The following is an 18,416-nucleotide window of genomic DNA, read 5'->3' as shown; positions in this document are numbered from 1 at the left end:
GTAGGGACCACAATTTACTTGACGCTTTTGTGACAGTTTGCTCAATATGACTAGTCCAGCTTAAGTTGGACGTGATAGAAACACCCAGATACTTGTATTCATTAACTACTTCTAAGGCATTTGAATGAATAGAATAAGAAAAAAAAAGAGATAGGCACCTTCTTCAGTGTAACTGACATCTGCACTCGTTTCTTGACATTCAGATCCATTCGCCATTTTTTTTTACACAAGATATATTTAAAAACAGTACAGAATCACCAGCAAAAAAAAAAAAAAAAAGCACTGTATTGAGGGCTTATCAACTCGCAGGTCATTAATAAAAACCAAAAAGAGCAACGGTCCGAGTACCGAGGTGTTTGAGGTGAAGAAAACTCCGTAAATTTGTCCTTTTATCTGACACCCCCCTGCTGAGTCCAACCTAGACTAGGTGGTCTGAGTCGAACACTCCAAGAAATTTGTAACGGATTGATAATCCTGGATAGACTCCGGACGTATTACGGCGGGGAAGGGGGTATATGGGGGTGCCCACGCTGGGCCCATGCCGCCAATATGATGAAACAATGTCTGGAGCGCGAACCCTCGTTCCGCCACTGGCCTCAGGCTCATATGGTCATTCTATCGGTGTCGTGGAGCTCCTCGCGTTTGAAGCCCCCACCCCGACGGAGCGGCAAACATCGCGGAAGACGGCGCGCTGTCGGGACCGCAGCGAGGCCTGGCAGCCCGCCAAGCATCGCGCTCCCCCGCTTCCAGACGCCCGGAAACGCCCTTCGGAAGCCATGTGGCTCAGCTCGGGACGGGGAGTCTGGCGATAGTCTCCCTCTATTGGGCGCACGCCAACCCGGCTGTGGCGGCCCCACCCGCGGACCCGTCAGTGCACAGTGGGACGACGACGATGAAGCGGGTGCTCCTGTTCGTGCTCTTCGGCGCCCTGGCTGCCCTGGCCGCCCGCGACGAGTGCGGGCCGTGCGATCCCGACGCCTGCCGGACCCCCGACTCGTGCCTGGCCGGCCTGGTGAAGGACGCGTGCGGCTGCTGCATGGTCTGCGGCCAGCGCGAGGGACACCGTTGCTACCACCGCTCGGTGGCCGGCAGCTGGGAGCACGGCCCCTGCGGAGAGGACCTGGACTGCAGGCCCCGCGCAGACCTGGCCCCCGGAGACCCCGCCGAGGCCCTGTGCGTCTGCAACAAGGCGTGGCCCATGTGCGGCTCCGACGGCGTCACCTACGACAGCGTCTGCCAGCTCACCGAGGCCCGCTACTCGCGCAGGGACGGGCTCGAGGCCGCTTCCAGGGGACCTTGCATGGCCGGTGAGGTGCACCTCGTCGAGGAACGGGCTTCTGGGGAGAAGCCGCTCCCAAAACGTTTTGTTTCAGTGAAACGCCGAACCATGCATTTCCATATCTAGCGCTGTTCGTGTTTCCAACGCGCTCTCCGCCTGAGCTTTGTGCGGGCACACACACGCGCTCGTCAAGTATAAGTGTTCACTTGCTTCCACTTGTAACAAGCATGTTACAAGCGCGAGCGGGTAGCTTTGACTAAATTATGGGAATCCTGGGAAAGTAGCGCTATTGTCTTCCCTCCCTGCTAGTCGGGTACAAACAGATACTAACATACAGACGTCAAAAACCGCTGCCATGGTAATCGCCATCTTGGTCTAATCTTCGAAGGCTTCGGAAGTGTCGTTCTGAACGAGTCGCGCCAAGATCGCGTCCTCGTACTGAAACTCTTCGGCAGTGTGTACGCAATCAACTTAACAATCATGCTTATTTCCACAGATCTCTTACAATTATATTGTTGTTCTTGCGTACTTAAGGAAAGGAGAATTATGTTTTGGTGCCGCTAAGCACCGGCGACATGTGGTGACGGTGCGAAGATGTGCGTTTGTTTCGCCGGGGTGTAGAAAACAATATCCCTCTATTGGCGACGTGCGCGAAATAAGTGATTGTGTTAGACAATCTGAAGTTAGTCTGCCTCAATCTGCGACTTGTCCTTCAGCTGTAGGTGAGAAATTTTGCCAGTGAAGTACAACCGCAAGCCTGGGGTCTTCAACGTGCATCATGCAGCAGTGATACAAAACCGCACGCAGGTACGATGCTTATTCAGATCGACGTGGGAAGGGGTGTGGATTAGACCCAGGATCCCTTTGGATTCTGCAGCGCGAGCTCTCGCTCCGCCGATTCCCCCTCGACGTGTGCGACAAAAAGGGTCGCTGTGGTTGGCCTTCCTCGACTGGCCAAACGCCCACTATGACCTCTCGAATGTGATTAATTCAAAATAATGACAATAAGAGGAATTTCACACTGTCAACTTGGACGGTATTTAGGACGTGATGCAAGCTTCCGCCCTGTTTTTTTAGACAGACCATTGAAGGTAAGGTCGTAAGGTCACAGATCGGAACTACAAGAGGGAGGTATCCAGTCAAATGTCTTTATGAGGCAGCCACCGGGAATTCGTTTCACCAAGAACGGAGAGATCAGGGACAAACTATAGTCACCCCGGGAAAGTAGCGTTACCATATGGTCGCCATTTTAGTTTATGGAATGAGCAGTTTCTCCTTGGGACCTCTTCAGTCTTGGTTAGCCGATCGAAATTTGTGCTGACATTTCTTGTATACCCAGATTTTGTTAACCACTCACTGGCCAAAGAAGCGCAAATCTTCGCACCGCCACAAACGTGTGGCGCCGGTGCTTGCCGTCATTGAAACGTAATTTTCCTGTCTTGAAATACGCAAGAAAACCCATTGTAAGACATCTGTGTAGATAAGCATGATCGATAAGTTGATTTGATACGCAGTGCCAAAGGCGAACGCTTTCAGTACGACGCTGCTCCATTGGCGACGTGCGCGACCAAAAGCGTCGCTGTGATCGGCCTTCCACGATTGGCCAAACATGACGTCCTGCTATCATCGACGGAAATAAGGGCGAAGTCTCAACTCTGGCGGTTTAGAAACGTGATGACCTCCAGCGCGATTTTTAGGCGCCATCGAAATTGTCGCTCGCTCCTAATAATCTCAATCGTGACGTCAGAAATAGGAACCGTAAGAGGGCGCCGCCGCCAAAACATCCTGTCGCCGTCTGGTTCAGAAGGACGACCTCTTCAGCGTTTTCAAGGTCGCTGCCATACTGTGTCACGCTGAGTGTTCGATCCTGCCAGTATGGAGTGCGTAGCGTGTTGTGAAGCACTACCGGAGGACAAGTGTTTTCTGTTTTCTGTTGATAGCGACTACCACTATCACCTTGGGGCTTGTTCCCGCTGTTTTAAAGACAGTATACAGAACAAAAGGATCAGCTCTTCGCCAACCCTGAAGGTGACGAACGTGTAGCACAGTGATGACGCAAAGACGCCAAGGCGGAAAAGAAAAGAATGAGCAAGAGCTCAATGGCAATGTTTGCCGTAATGAATAAAACATATGACACCCTCCTAAGCCTCAAGGAGACAGCAGTTAGAATTGAGAAATATTGTTATCGGAGGCATCAAAACAATCAACGCCTATTACTTCCTTTGCGTGAGTTTTGCGAGAGAAAAAGAAACACCAATGCTGCAGAGGCAAGAAGTTAGCTCGGCGCGAGCGTGGGTGATATCCTTCATCTCGGAAAACAGCGCGGAAGAAACGACGAGGACGTTCCGTGTGTTTCTTCTACGTCATCATCGTTTTTTTCGCGCTGTTTTTCGTGATGAAGGATATCGCCCACGTTTGCACCGCGCTAACTTCTTGCCTGTGCGTTGGTGGTCTTTTTCTCTCGTAAAACTCACGCGAAGGAAATAATAGAAATAATAGGCAGTCTTAGTTGATTGTTTTCATACCTCCGATAACAATATTATGCATGCGAAGTATCATGGCCAAGTATCACGTATTGCTATCAGAGTAATGGTAATAATGTTCCAAAACTTATTCAAAAGATGACCCTAAAATATTTATAGAAGTTATTTCTGCTGGCGCACATTGTTAGCGAAAAATGCGCTTCATCACTGGTGAACAGTTTCGCGGTTTCGCCGACCGCTTTTTACTAGCAAACGACCCGGAAGTGCAGAGTGGTGCAACGATCGCTAGAGATGATATGTCTCGACCGCAAGGTGTACTTATACTACAAAGAGCAACCGCCAGGGGGCACTGATAGTACCGCGGGCCACGCGAAGCATTGTTTGCACTCATATCGATCGTGATAGTACCTAAGTCAAGTTATTTTCGAAATCGCACATCTCGCCTTGGAGGAGCTGCGTGTTTACTTGTAAATAAATAAAGCAATAAAATCCGAACTTTGGGTAGACTACTGCTATGTCTCTAAGGACTACGAAGTGCCTTATAGGTAAAAAGTACGTACTTGATATAATACCACCCTGGCTATGTCTCATTTTCAAGTTATCTTTAAGAACGGGAGCGTTCCCCCAAAAATGCAGAAGGCAGAAGTAACAGTTCTGTGTAAGAAAGGAGATAAGCATATTCTCAGTAACGATTGACCCCTTTCTATCCTCCCGTTATTCTCAAAAGGCATAGAAAAATAATAGACTGGTTTAGAACAATTTTCCGACAAGCATAACTTGCTCACTTCCGCACAGTTTGGTTTTAGGAAAAATGGACCGACTGATTTAGCTCCTACTAGAAAAAAAAAATATAAAAAAAAAATTTTGAGGAAATTAAGCTGGGTGTATTTATTGATGCCACAAAAGCCTTTGACTTTAATTATCAAGATGGATTACTTCTTAAATTCGACTGTTACGGTGTCCGTGGTTTTTAAGGTCCTATAGGACTTTAAAAAAACTCTCAGAAAAAAAAGGGTGTAAAGGGGTGTAACGTTACACCCTTTGACCCATATAATACATCCCAAGAGTTCAATTCGACGTATACAGCGCCCTACAGTCGAACTGACGGTACTAACTTTCACGAGAGGCTTGATAGCCGTGTGGTACAACTTATTAAAATAGCTAATGCACGCTTTACTGACCACAAAAAAAAAAAAAAAAAAAAAAAAAAATCGGGGTTTTCTTGGCTCTATTGTAAAAACTCGGTGTTTTCTTTATGTGGTCTTTGATACGTACTTTAGCTATTTAAAAAGTTGAACCCCACGGCTATCAAGCCCCTCGTAAAATTTCGGACCGTCAAAGGGTGTAAGAATACACCCTTTTATACCCCTTTTCCTTGAGAGTGTACATGGCAATCGCGATACGTTTCTGTTCGCCAATTTTCTCCCAATATTAAGCAAATTCACTCGGGCGACTCACAGGGTAGCATCCTTTGGCCGTACCTTTTTAATCATAAATTACATTGTTATCATAAGTCCTGCATAAAGCAGGACGACAGCAGCATATTCTTTTCTTCAAATAATTGCGATGATCCTTTTAACAGTGCCAATATTACTTTGACCAAGCTTTCTCACTGGGCGAAGGATAACGAGTTAAAATGCTTACTGATAAAACAAGCACCATAATTTTTCGTGCAAAAAATAAGTGTTTCTCTTTGACCAGAAACATAATACTTGACTCCACCGCAACTGAAGTCGTTAATACTTTTAAAAATCTCGGTGGTATTTTTTTTTTCTAAACGAATGTCGTGGGACAGCCATATCAACCACTTGCAAAACTGTCTAGTGTCATAGGACTGACATACACCAAACGAGAAACACTCCCATTTAATGTGAAACGGTTAATCTATAATTCCATATATCAATCTCATTAAACTACCTCAATCTCGTCTGGGGTAACACCACAATTGCGGACTTCCAAAAAGTATTTTTGTTGCAGAAAAAAAAAGTAAGAATAATATGTAACGTACCTTGTGATACCTACACAGATAGTTTGTTTAATGATCCTAAAATGCTAAATTAGGTAACGCTTTATGAATATATAGATTATGTATGATCTTAAAGTTAAAAAAAACGTAAATATTCTACATTTCTATCAAACCTAGCAGAACTGGCACCTAACATGCACATCTACTTAACTGGAAATGTGGAATATTGAAGGATTAAATGTTGTAGGACGAATTGTGGTACGCAAATGCTACATTATATATAAAATGTTAAATTTCTAAGACAAAATAGTATTTGTATATATTCTATATTTAACAAGGACTTCCGTTGATTTCATTTGCGCTAGGGACTGTTTTTTTTTTTTTTTTTAATGTAACTGCTTCTTTAAAATGTTGTGTTTGATAAGGTACTTTGTTTTTTCTGTTATTTATTTTGCGTGTGTATGCGTGTCTATGAACTCGGTTGTTCGTATTGCAAGCGGGGCTTGGTCCCGATCTCCCGGATGGACAAGGACGACGGAATTACCATCGTAAATTGGGTTCGGATTTTAACGGTAGGGATATGTTATCGGTCCACATAAGTCCAGGGTGCTTAATTCGTCGTTTAATTTGCTTGAGTTGGCGTCGTTGAAAGGTTTTCTCGCGCCTTCTTTGGTCCTCGTATGGCGTCGCTTTGTCGGCCGTCCTTCTGTCGGTCGGCAAGACGAGACGAAGCAGCGGTGACAGCGAGTCCTTGACGAGCGACGCGGAAGTGGATCCGTCCCAAGCCCGCCCGCCGACGCGCTCAGCCGTCCAGAGCGGGTGAACGAGGCCTTCGTGGTCCTCTCGGAAGCGAGGAAAACCTCCCGCGTGGACGAAGCGTGCCGTCCGTCGCGTTTTCCGTTCCATCCTTCGGTGCGTCGCGTGGAACCCTTCCGCGCCAAAGTTCTGGACTACATTCCTCACTGGTGAGACGGCCGGGCCTCCTGTCGGGTTTGCCATGCTCCGGAGCGGGCCATCCTTTCTGGTGGCACCTTGAGCCGAGCGGTTTTTCCTGGGGCAGGGACAGCCGTGCGACGTCTCGCTCGCGGTCAACCGCGGGTCCGGTCGATTGGACGGCGAAGCGCTTCTTTGGGCCGCCAGCTTCGGCGGCCTCTTGGCACCGTGGGCACAAGGTCGCGCCAGAAAGACGATAGTCTCCGATATGCAGAGATGCGAGCCGATCAAGTTTCGCTCCGGACGCCTTCCAAAGTGGCGGCTATCGCCGGAATGTCCACACCGCCAACCCGACTCTCATCTTCCACCGTTGGAGCCCAGCGCTGCAACTCACTCCGAGATCCAAGGTCGCCGAGGACCCGGCCTGGAGCCTCCTTCCCACTTTAGCAGAGATTGCGTGGCGTTGTTTCATGTACGCCGTGACCCGCTGAATTTAGCCGAGAATCAATGTCTTTACATTGCGGCCGGGTTACCATGTCCCGTGACGTCACAATTTTCCGCTAAATCGGGTGGTTTGTAGGAAGCCACAGCTTCGTGCTATTCAGTGACAAACTTATTTATTCGTGGACTTATTTCAGCGAAACTGCGCCACTCGGAGTCCTAGCACGCGGTACGTCGGTGAATTGCAGAACTCACGAAGCAGTCTGGGAAAATATATTGTTGAGTGCATCGGTAAAATTACGATGTAAGTACGATATAACGTGTTCGAGACAATTCTGTATATAACGTGTTCGAGACAAGTCTGTATAATTTAATCGATCTGAATTGATCCTGGACGATTCGGTGGATCAAAAGATGACATATTTTCGATATCACGCGGAGAAAAGAATACAAATATCTCCATATGATATCCGGGGACAATTGTTCATGAAAGGTAAGGTCAATGTATTTCTAATGGTCCACATATTTTCTGGTAAGATGATAGATATTGCCGGAGCGCAGGAAAGGCACGTCTTAAAGCGAAACTTCTGGCGCTTTTTTTTTCCCCCCTCTATCTTGGGATTTTGTGGCAGCGTACTGCTCCTGCGTATTTCTTCGTGGACCCCGTACCACGACTCTGGTCGACGACGAGAGCGATCACCGAGAGTCGCTGCGCGACTCTCTGATTGTTCTCGAATCTCGGCCGGACAGTTGTGGCCGCGGGCCCGCTCTGCAGCGCCGCCGACAGATCGGGCTCCTTTGTTTGCGTCCGGCACATCCGAGCTGTGTTATCGCAAGGGCCGTCGGCGGTGGGCGGCCTATTTCGGGACGCCGTCTGCAAGGCCGCTCCCTTTCGACCGCTGGAGCCATCCGATGGCCATCAGCAGTACGGTCCAGATGCCAAAGGAAGCAATTTTGGGAAACGAGAAAATGGGTTCCGTTCCCGGTAGGCGTAGCCGACGCCATAAATCTCACTGCAGCTTTATCGGTCCCCTTTTCTCATTGAAAATTTTCGAAAATCGCATTTTAAATACGATAACGGGGTGCTCCAAACAAATGCTTAAATGGCCACTGAAAAGAAAAAAAAAACTTATTTTTTAAGCAATCTGGGTGGAATGTATGCGCGTAAAAAAATTAACATTACGCGAAAAAAAAAAATTAGAGCAACATTGACGGCGCAAGATTTATTTTAAATTCTGCGCGCAAAGTTCATGACGTCACGGAATGGTCATACACTCTTTCCACCTCAATGAGATGGGATCCACTCTCTCCACCTCAACGTGATGGAAAAACCGATCCACCTCTTCACACCCCGAAATGCCGAGAGAGAGAAAAAAAGTGGAAAGAAGTGATTACCAACTAAATCGCGTCTCGCACCGTCAATATTGCTCTACAATTTTTTTTTTTCTCGCGTAAAATTTATTTTTTGACACGCGTGTCCCAACCAGAGTGTTAAAAAAAATTTTCCCTTTTTTTAGTGGTTTTATATGAGTGGGGGCGAGCTGGTGTATATGAAAGGCCTTGCTTAAATTCTGTTTTCCCCGAGTGGATTACCATCATGTTCAAGCTCCGAAACTTTGGGTCCGTACTTCAGCGCAACGGTCAGTTCGGAGCGTTGGGCGAGAGACATTCTCTTCGAAGGCAGCTCTCCCGAATCCCCTCCCTGTCCTGCCTTCCTCCCTGTCAGTGGCGTACCAACTCGTTTCTGAGTTGGGGGGCAAACCAGACGCCCCCTGCCCTGTCATGGGCACGTTACCAGTAAAAAGTAACAGTGTTACAGTTACAGTTACCTAGGGGGAAAAAGTAACTCTGTTACAGTTACAGTTATCGGATTAAAAAAGTAACGTGTTACAGTTACAGTTACCGCAGAAAGAGTAACGCCGTTACTTTCTCGTTACAGTACCAAAATTGGACACAAGAAACCATAAACCAAAAAAAATATTTTATTTGTTACACTGTAGTGAGAAGAAAGATGAACTGCTGAGAAATTAGAAAACATTAAAACCGAAGGGTGCTTCTTTTTTGTGTCATTCGTCGTTTCAGAATTTTAACGATTATAACTTATTTGCAATATTTGTTATAACTTAATATCAACTGTTTTTCAAAATTGTCATCGGAGAGCTTCCCTCTCTTGATGGCGAACACATCGCGTCCTTTGCTGAACAGGCGTTCAGCCGGCGCGCTTGACGGAATCCCCGTGTTGAGCCTGATGAAGATCCTCTTTATCATGGGGAACCTTGAGAGCCCGGTCAGATCGGTCGCGGGGTCGCTCACCCACTGTTGCACCTCCGTTGATGATGGTAATGCTTGAGGCAAGTGGAAAAAAAAATCGTCTTCGTCGCCATCCTCTTTGCCTGTTGCGTCCTCACTGCAGTGCTCCTCCAGCGCACGACATTCTTCCTCGAGCAGCCGTACAGTTGCAGCTTTCCGCTCGTTTTCCATGATCCAGGATAGCTTGAACTTGGGGTGTACCGCCGCTGCAAGGGCCAAGTCCTTGTCTTCAAGAACTTCTGAAAACCTGTGACGAGACAAGAAACAAAAAGGAGATTTTTGCACTGCTTGAACCTATAAATCGAAATATGGATGATTGAAACCCACAATGTTAAGTGTAGATAGCTCGCACGGATATGCTACCATGCAAACGCATGTGCAGAGAGGGGTAGCAATATAGTGAACAACAAATATATCGCTCACCTCTTCTTGACTCCCGCCTCAAGGGCGTTGGAAAGTGGGGTGCAGTACTGCATTTGTGACAGGGACCCTTGGTATCGCAAGAGCGAGTGGAGAGTGGGCTGCAGCACACCCATATACATGTACTGCTCGCCTTGCAGGATGTCCAGTGCCTTCGCCACGCCATACATCGTCTGAAAGAGTACGAAAGGTTAGCGCACTGCATAAAGTGAAACAAATACGCTATTACAATACCTTGCAGTATTCGTCGATGAAGGCAAGCTCCTCGTTCTGTAGCTTTGGCAGCGAAAGTCTCTCGAATGTGGCGTCCAGTTTGCCTTTCGAGACCTCATTCAGGAACTTTACAGCGTTATACAAAGAGTTCCATCGCGTCGCGTTTGGGACAGGAAGTTGTCTTCCTAGGGTGATTTTTATGGCTTCAGCGGCTTGAACTGACTGGGCTTGCTTCCTCCAGAGACATTTCAGTTTTGCAAACACATTCTTCGCCATTGCACCGTAAGGTAACTGGTTGCACGCGTTTTCAGCATCCGCGGAGGCAACTAGATTAAGAGTGTGTGCAGCGCACCTCTGGTGCCGAGGCAAGTGGATCTCTGATGTGCAAGCGCCTGGAGCTGTGTCAAGAACCTCTGTGATGCAATTTTGGATGACATCTTCCTCAGGTTCGGTAGCTTCTCCAAATACCCTGCGCCACAAAATAAGTCACACCCGTCAGAACCTTTACCCAGCTGAGCTTGAACGTCGCAAAAGATATGAGATGATAGGTTAGCTACAAATTTAAACAATCGTCTAGTAGTGTTTAATGACTCCGATGGGGAAGTGTCATAAAAATAGGATTACGAAATGAAGCTACGCAACGAGTGTACGTCCGGATATTTTCAATAAAACTGCCTAAACTCGGCCAAATTTCACATGTGGAGCTTCATTAATCGTATAAAAGCAGTAAATGTCCCCCTATTTTAATATGTGCCCCTACACTGCAGATCGCCCCAACAGCATAATAAAAATTGTGAGTGAAACACAATGTACCGCATTTAATATGTAATTCTGGTATACGTTTGGGGTGATATGAAGGTGTCCAGCCGGAGCTCAAAGGGTAAAAAAAAAAACAAAAAAACAACAGGAACAAACAAGACCATAAACTTACCTAAAAGCCTTCACAAAGTTCGAACCATTGTCCGTGATCACGACACATATCTTGTGTAATATTTTGTAGTCCACAAACACTGCATGGAGCGCAGAAGCGATCACATCATATGTATGACGGCCTGAAAGCCGATGGCAGGTCAGCGCTGCGGATTTCCTTTCCAGGGATTCCTCATCCAGGAAGTGAACTGTCACTCCGAGAAAGCTCCTAAAAAGATTGGAAAAAAAAAGGAATGACTATTGTTGTTGCTGCGCCCTTCAATGTAGTGACAATGCAATCACGACCAAGCACGATGCTCTTGTATACATGCTTGAAGCTCCTATGGTCACCGCAAAATATTCTAATTGGAATCTTAAATTTCTGCAATTTTCTCGCCAGTCATACTAATTAGTTTAGGAACAACAAAGCTCCGGTTATAACCGTGACACTCATAATATAGCTGATTAATGCGGACTATTTTTATTATGTCTTACCATTTGACGACGAAATTACGAAAATGGCAATATGTTGGAAATCTAATAAGTGAAAATCAAGAGGTCGCTGTTCAGCCGAACAGCAAAATCTCGATTCCAGAGAGGCCTTGAATACTGAACCTGTCAAATTTACTATTCACTATATAAAAAAAAAAAAAAAGACGCACAGGTCTACTTGCCCACAAGTGATGCGCCAAACACATCGATCAATGGCAGGGGTTACAAATTATTTGGTGCGAAAATGTTATATTTCGTTCCAACATACATCTGAGCGCCGCCAAAAGTTAAATGCGCGTCGAACAGTACAAAACAAAATCTAAAAACCCAAGGAAACAGCGTCCTCTCTGCTTTCATTGAATGAAAAAAAAAAAGGACAAACGCCAGAACGGTGCCCTTTCGTAACGGTCTTGAATGGCTGAGCAGCCGCTTAGATTAAACAATTGTTGTGTTTATAATAAGCATGTGTGACACTGTATTACCCCACTCCTGCCTTTGCCCTATATTGGGCTGGCAGTATTGATAAATAAATAAATAAACAAGGTATCGCTGCGCTCGAATGGTGATTACGTTCAACTTCGGGTTTACTTGCGCGCGGGTGTTTTCTACGGTGTAAACGTATAACGCAAAGGGAAGATAACGTTATATGACTCTAACGCTGCCATAAATAAACGGCTGGATCAGTAACACAGTAGTGGCTTGTGGCTTGACTGGTCACAAACATATTAGCTCCATGCACTTACTGCTCAAGTGCTGATGCAACAGGAGACACTTTTTACAAAAAGACTAGAAAATGGACTACGAGATCTTTGATCTTAAGGCTAGGTTTCTGTTGACAATGTACTACAATATCTGTATATTAATTATTTCAGCTATTCACAAATTACAGGCTTAGATGTGCCGGGTTCTAAAACAAACCGACCTGCGTCTCACTGAGAGTATCGTATAGATAGGGTGCAGTGCATCAAGAACTTACCTGTTTGAGGCTGTCCAGCAGTCTGCTGTGCAGCAGACCCTCGTCGCCTTCTCAAGGGTAGCGATGAGGGACGCTTTTTGTTCTCGGTAGAGGATGTCCAGATGATTCACAAAAGACTTTCGGTTCATCACTGTTGCCGATGGCTGCATTCCGATGATCAAGCGCCGGAAGTGTTCATTTTCAACGACTGAAAAGCACTGCATGTCGCCTACCACAAAGTTTACAATTAGCCTGTCTATCTGACTTTGCGGCACAGCTTTGTGTCGACTCGTTCCTGCAAGATAGAACTCCAGTGTCTGTGTCGAGCCGCCACCCGCATGTCTTTTCTCATTCGAGGGCTGACCAGGTTCGGCTTTCCTTTTCTTAGAGTCGAATTCCTTCAGAGCGACAGGATGTTTCTTCTGCGCAAAAAAAAAAAAAAAAAAAAGAAAGAAAAGAGCACAATTTAATGATATGGATATATTTCCCCATCGTCAGCACAATTCATAACGCCAAATGAGCCATAAGAAACCGGAGTTCCCAAGAATAGAAAGCTTAAACATACCTCTAGATGCTTGCGCAGGTTGGACGAAGACGTCCTGCTTGCTGAGTACTGTTTACTGCAAATGTTGCACAGCACTGTGATGTTTGTCGCAGTCGTTGTCAGAACAGAAAAATATTCGCGATACGAGGGCCAAGGTAACGGCTGCTCCGTGTCGGAAGACATGACTGCCTGTCAGGATGGCTTGAGCGCTATCAAGAATAAACAGGCTGAACGCGCACAGTAACCTCTGCTTGAGATTTCCCAATAAACTGACAAGTGATAGCTGAAGAATAGTGGCCATTTTTGAACCGTCTGGTTAAACTGGCCTCTGCGCAAACCAATCGCATTCCCGCACGTGGCTCAGCCCCCAAAAGTTTTCACCAATAGGCGACAGGGTACAAGCTTTCGGACATACGTTGCGTTAGATGGACCTCCCGCGTCAGTGAACATTTTCGTTTATTTTTCACTCCGAAACCAAAGAGGACACAGATGGTCACATAATTACCTTATGGGATATACTCGAAAGCAGGCTTAAATATAGCAGGTCAAACAGCTTTGGAAGAATATAGGGGGAAAGGAGACAAAGTGAGGCCTTCTGGTGCTCTACGTGTGTACGACGACCACCGCGGCGCCTCTGTCTCAAACGCCAACTGTGGAAGATCAGTCCGCACACGCGCCTCAAAACAGCAATTTCTCTCTCTTAAAAACACGTGTTTTCCGGGTAATCGCTTCAGCTGGAGCACTGCAGAGAATCCACAACAAAACGTCTATTGGAGTATTTCTTGGGGCTGTCAGCGGGAAAGGCAATTTACTCGAGCGGTTCCGAAGAGAAAGAATAAGTTAAACAAGCGCCGACTTTCCGCCTAATATGGGGACGGCTTCCTTGGAAACTCATAGCGAAGAGGGAGCGGCGACCGGCTGGGTGTAAAAGCGACGTACAGCGCGGACATATCTGACAAAGAGGAAGGGAGAGGGGGAAGGGCAGACACAGCCCAGACGGAATACTCGGAGACATGTCGCATGACCACCGACACCCGCAGACGGTCCCCACAGAAGAAGATTGAGCCAAAGTCGGTGAAACACACATTGTTTGCCTCCCCTACCACCGCAGGCGCCGCTTCCTTAATCTCCCGGTTTCGTGCTCGCTCGTCCGTCTCGTCTATGGTCCGTCGTGGGCAAAACGAGGCAATTTTTTTTGTTTGTTCTATTTCTTTTTTTTTTTGTCAGCCAGGAATTTTAATTTTATAGTAAAAAGTAACTGTAACGGCCTAAACAGTTACAGTTACCCAATAAAAAAGTAACAGTGTTACAGTTACAAGTTACCAGTATTAAAGAGTAACGCGTTACAGTTAAAAGTTACCGAAAAAAGTAACTAGTTACCGGTAACGCGTTACTAGTAACTAGTTACTGCCCAAGACTGCCCCTGCCCCAGGGCCGGGAGGCGGGGCCCTTGGTATCCCTTGGGCGCCGCCGGCCAGTGTTTGCCCTGCCCAGTGGCGGCTGTTTCAAAGGGGGGCAAAACACATGCCTTGCCCCCCCCCCCCCCCCTCCCCACTCTGAAAACTAGGGGGGGGGGGGGGGCAAGCGTTCCCCTTGCTCCCCTCGGTTGGTAACCCCCATGCTCCGTGTGACAGTTCGAGGGTGGCTCAAGCGACGCGGCGCGTGCATGTAGAAAGCTCCAACTTTTATCGAATGTGCACTGAGCAGGTCAAGCTAACTTTGTCAAATTTCACGGCGTAGATCTGTTCTAGTAAACAATGAAAGAAAGAAAAAAAAAGAGACAATGTCATTTTCCGCGCCATCTTTCAATAGGCGCAGCGATCAGACGACGCACTCTGTTGTCTGCGCGCCTATCGGAAGATGGCACCACAAGTTAATAGTGTGGCTAAATTGGTCATCTGCGAACGCGCCCAACGTTCTTTTTTTTTTTTTTTTTACGAGACAGTTATTGTTTAACATTCGCCGAGGTAAAGCGCTCTGTTCTGTTGCAGCGCCTCGGGTGGTGACTCCTCCCGAGCACACCCGCAACTACACGGGAGGCCGGGCCGCCATGAGCTGCGAGGTGATGGGCTACCCGGTGCCCAGCGTCGAGTGGCGCGTCGATCGAGGCAACGGCGTCCAGCAGGCCTTGCCGAGTGAGCGCCTCTCCTTCACTTTGACGCTATTTGGAAGGCTGTCTTTAAGCCAAATCCCCTAATCCGAAGAAAAAAGAAAAAAAAGAAATCCGTCCGTTTGTGCATTTTTTAAATACATTTTGCGGGGAAATTGAGGTCACGGGATCTAAATACCACTTTCCCCCTATAATTTATGTTGACGCCACGGGATAAGTACCCATTCAGTTTTCTCGCTAAATCTCGCGGAGAAATTGACGTCGCGAGACTTTGACCAAGTGGGAGATAAAATCCAGTTTCCTCGCTACATTTAGCGGGGAAATTGACCTGACGTGACTTTGAAGGGTAATTTATAAAATTGCAGTTCTCGCTTAAAACGACCGTTTAGTGTCCTCTCAAGGACTGAAGGACTTTGGAGATAAAGTCGCTGCTAACAGTTTTCACGCAGTATTTGATGCGGCATATGACAGCTTGATCGATAGATCGACCTACATCTTAGCTCGGTCCTTTTTTGAAACGTAAAACGAGCTTTCCGCGAAAGCTTCGTAATTGAAAATAAATCTCCAACATACGGACCATGCAAAACGGCTGGAAGCGAAAGATGCGGAACAGCAACTGCTTTTGTCCCGAGATGTTGTTCCTAGTCTCGGCACCGCGTGGCTTAGTCATAAAGACAGTGTAGCCACCTTATTTATTTATTTATTTTATTTTCAAAAATGCTGCCAATCCCCATTAGGGATTGGCAGTGTTTCACCTAAGCTGGAATAAAGCACTGTGGATTAGGTAGTTTGACTCTGGGAGCACATGGTAAAACACCGAACCAAGGTGTACAGGGCGATATGAAGGTGGTCCTCATTCGAGGGAAGGGAAGCTAACTGTAAGCTAGAATTTGAGGATAGGCTAAGAAATAGATGCAGAACGATAGGCGCGGAGAGTTCTTAGCTATTTGCGTATGAGAAGCGTAGATACAAAATGAAGAAACCGGACTAGAATACTTAATCTAAATATATGGGCAATAGCAGGGAGGCTGATGACAAAATAAAAATTGGGAGTCATTTTACTCTGTGAAGGTGAATGACCAGCGAAGCTGTTTGGCACACTGCACAGACGTGACACAGAATTTTGAACAAAGGTACGAACATATTTGTTGTCTTGATTGGTGGTCATCGTAACAAAAGGTACGCACACACACGCCGCCCGCCGCCGCCGCTGACATTCTCGTTGCCGTTCCCGCCGTTGCTCTTCGTAGGCGCGTTGCTCTTCGGGAGTCCGGACTATACGCGTTCTCTCCATTACGACGAGAGAAGTGATGGTGAAAATAAAGAACGTCAACTTGTCTTTCTGTTTTTTTTTATATTCATTCGCGTGGACGACTATCGCCGCCCCGAGAAGCCGGAGGAAACTAGACACGCGCGACGGGAGCGCCACCCGGCGGAAAGTAGACACGCGCGACGGGACCACACCCCGAGAGAACGGAAGGAAAGGAAACTAGGCACGCAAGCGCTTGGAACGATGACAAAGAGAGGGCGGTGCGAGCGTAGAGTTTTTGGTCACGGACACGAAAATTGCTAAATTACCCAAGCTTCAAGGAGAATTCAGGAAATGGTGTTCCACGCTCCACACGCGCTCGTCTTCCCCGTATAAAAGAATCGAAGTTAATAACCAAAATAAAGCATTGACGAACGCGCGTGCAAGATGCCATTTGTTTTAGGCTTTTGCTTTAGGACAGTTACTGCTGCCATAGCCTCCTCTATACTCAGAAAGCCTGGCAGTTCGACGACGGAGCCATAGAGTGCCCAGTTGCAGACTTGGAGCGCGAGGATTTGGTAGCAGAGAGCAGTTCTCGGGAAACCTGGTCGTCAGCGCACAGCATTTGCAGCGGCGAGGACCCGAAACATGGTTTTCAAACCCGACGAGAAAAGAAGCGGGAACACGAGGAGAACGAGCGGACATTCCATCGCTCGGGAGAAGTGTGTTTCGGCGTCTCGCCGCAGCGGGGCGCGTGTTACATGACTCTCCTCTCATCCGTTGTCTGCCGCTCTACATTTCACTTTCGGCGGCCGCATCTTGTGGCGATCTGCCAGGCTTTGTCAGTTTAGAGGAGGCTATGCTGCTGCAGCTAGACGCCGGCACGTGCGGCGCGTGGGTGCGGTGCGAGAGCAGAGTTTTGGCCACGCACACGCAAAATCCACCGAACCGTAGCCAAACAGCTTCGCTGTAAAAGGTGAAGAAGAGAGTTAAAGAAACTGAGGGGAAAATATGAAAAGCGGGCGAGTAGGCCTTGGAAATGTACATATCATTTAAGAAGGACATTACTGAGAAGCCCATCTTCGACAATTCGAGGGGGAGCTCCTTGTTGTTCGAGGCGAGGACGGCAGTGTTGCGGACTAATACCCGTGCCACACGGGCAACTCGAATGCCATTTACAATTAATGACATTCCTGTGATCGACGAATCGGCTCGTGATCTGTCGCGCTTGGAACGCCCCACGCTCGGAGTGTCGCGCGCTGATTGGCCGATCGTTCAAATGTCATTCGTAGTAAATGGCATTCGAGTTGCCCGTGTGGCACGGGTATAAGGCACATAGTGCTGGATACTAGAGATACGGTGTGTGGAGCTTGTGGAAAGGAGGAGGAGACAGCTGGGAGCACTTGATACTTGACTATAAAGCGCTCTGTCCCCTTAGAGTCTAGCAGATCAAGAGGGAACTGATTTAACAAACGCACTGGGATTGAGGGATAGTGAGGGAAAACTAGACGCGGGGAAGGTGGAGATAACCAAGAAGAAGAGACTGTCTGACTGGTGACAAGGTCGAGGGAAGGATGCATATTATCTTATTCTCTGTTGGGCGATCCGTAGGGCGGAAGCTGTGGGCACCCGGTTGCACAGAGGCGCCTCCGTCGTATGGATCGTATATAGCTATTAAGAATAAATCTCTAAAACAATGTTAAATACATGTAAAAAAAACTGGCTAGGTGGCGCAAGTTGCCGCCCGATTCAAAGGGTTCAGCCTCATCCATCCATCCATCCATCGTCTGCTGCTTTAGGGAGGACGGGAGGCCCTCTCTCGAGCGCCTTGTTTGTTCTCTGCGCAGCCGACGACCCCCGGCTGAGCGTGCAGACTCGGGGTGGCCCCAACAGCTACGAGCTGACCAGCTGGCTGCAGCTGCTGTCTCTGACGGCAGCGGACACGGCCACCTACTGGTGTGTGGCGGCCAACGAGCTCGGAGAGGCCTCGGCCGCCGCAAAGCTCAACGTCATCCGCTAGCCCTCCGGCCTTCCAATAAACGCACTTGCTCGCGCGCCGAACATTCATCGATCTCGCTGTGAGCTGTTGTCCAGGCGCCCATCCACAGCTCC

The 18,416-nt window shown here is 47.6% G+C and overlaps 1 protein-coding gene and 1 pseudogene across 1 annotated transcript; one reads left to right on the top strand and one right to left on the bottom strand.

Annotated features, from left to right (window-relative positions):
* The first annotated feature begins 753 nt into the window (after positions 1-753).
* On the top strand, positions 754-18,365 carry LOC8027441 (insulin-like growth factor-binding protein-related protein 1). The gene is made up of 3 exons (XM_029995124.4): positions 754-1,307; positions 14,937-15,080; positions 18,152-18,365. Exons 1-3 carry the CDS (start codon positions 893-895, stop codon positions 18,322-18,324), a joined length of 732 nt encoding a protein of 243 aa, XP_029850984.1. The 5' UTR covers positions 754-892; the 3' UTR covers positions 18,325-18,365.
* Positions 9,097-13,535, bottom strand: LOC121045863 (annotated as a pseudogene).
* Positions 18,366-18,416: the final 51 nt, after the last annotated feature.

This window comes from Ixodes scapularis, unplaced genomic scaffold, assembly GCF_016920785.2.
Source record: "Ixodes scapularis isolate PalLabHiFi unplaced genomic scaffold, ASM1692078v2 PGA_scaffold5__190_contigs__length_132052651, whole genome shotgun sequence".
Lineage (NCBI taxonomy): Eukaryota > Metazoa > Arthropoda > Arachnida > Ixodida > Ixodidae > Ixodes > Ixodes scapularis.
This window is presented reverse-complemented; position numbering and strand designations above follow the sequence as displayed.

Bases quoted from the DNA above. Each gene is read 5' to 3' on its own strand.
- LOC8027441 (XM_029995124.4), top strand. From the start codon at position 893: ATGAAGCGGGTGCTCCTGTTCGTGCTCTTCGGCGCCCTGGCTGCCCTG. The intron at 1,308-14,936 runs GTGAGGTGCACC...GTTCTGTTGCAG, and splicing joins CAGGGGACCTTGCATGGCCG to CGCCTCGGGTGGTGACTCCT. The intron at 15,081-18,151 runs GTGAGCGCCTCT...TTCTCTGCGCAG, and splicing joins CGTCCAGCAGGCCTTGCCGA to CCGACGACCCCCGGCTGAGC.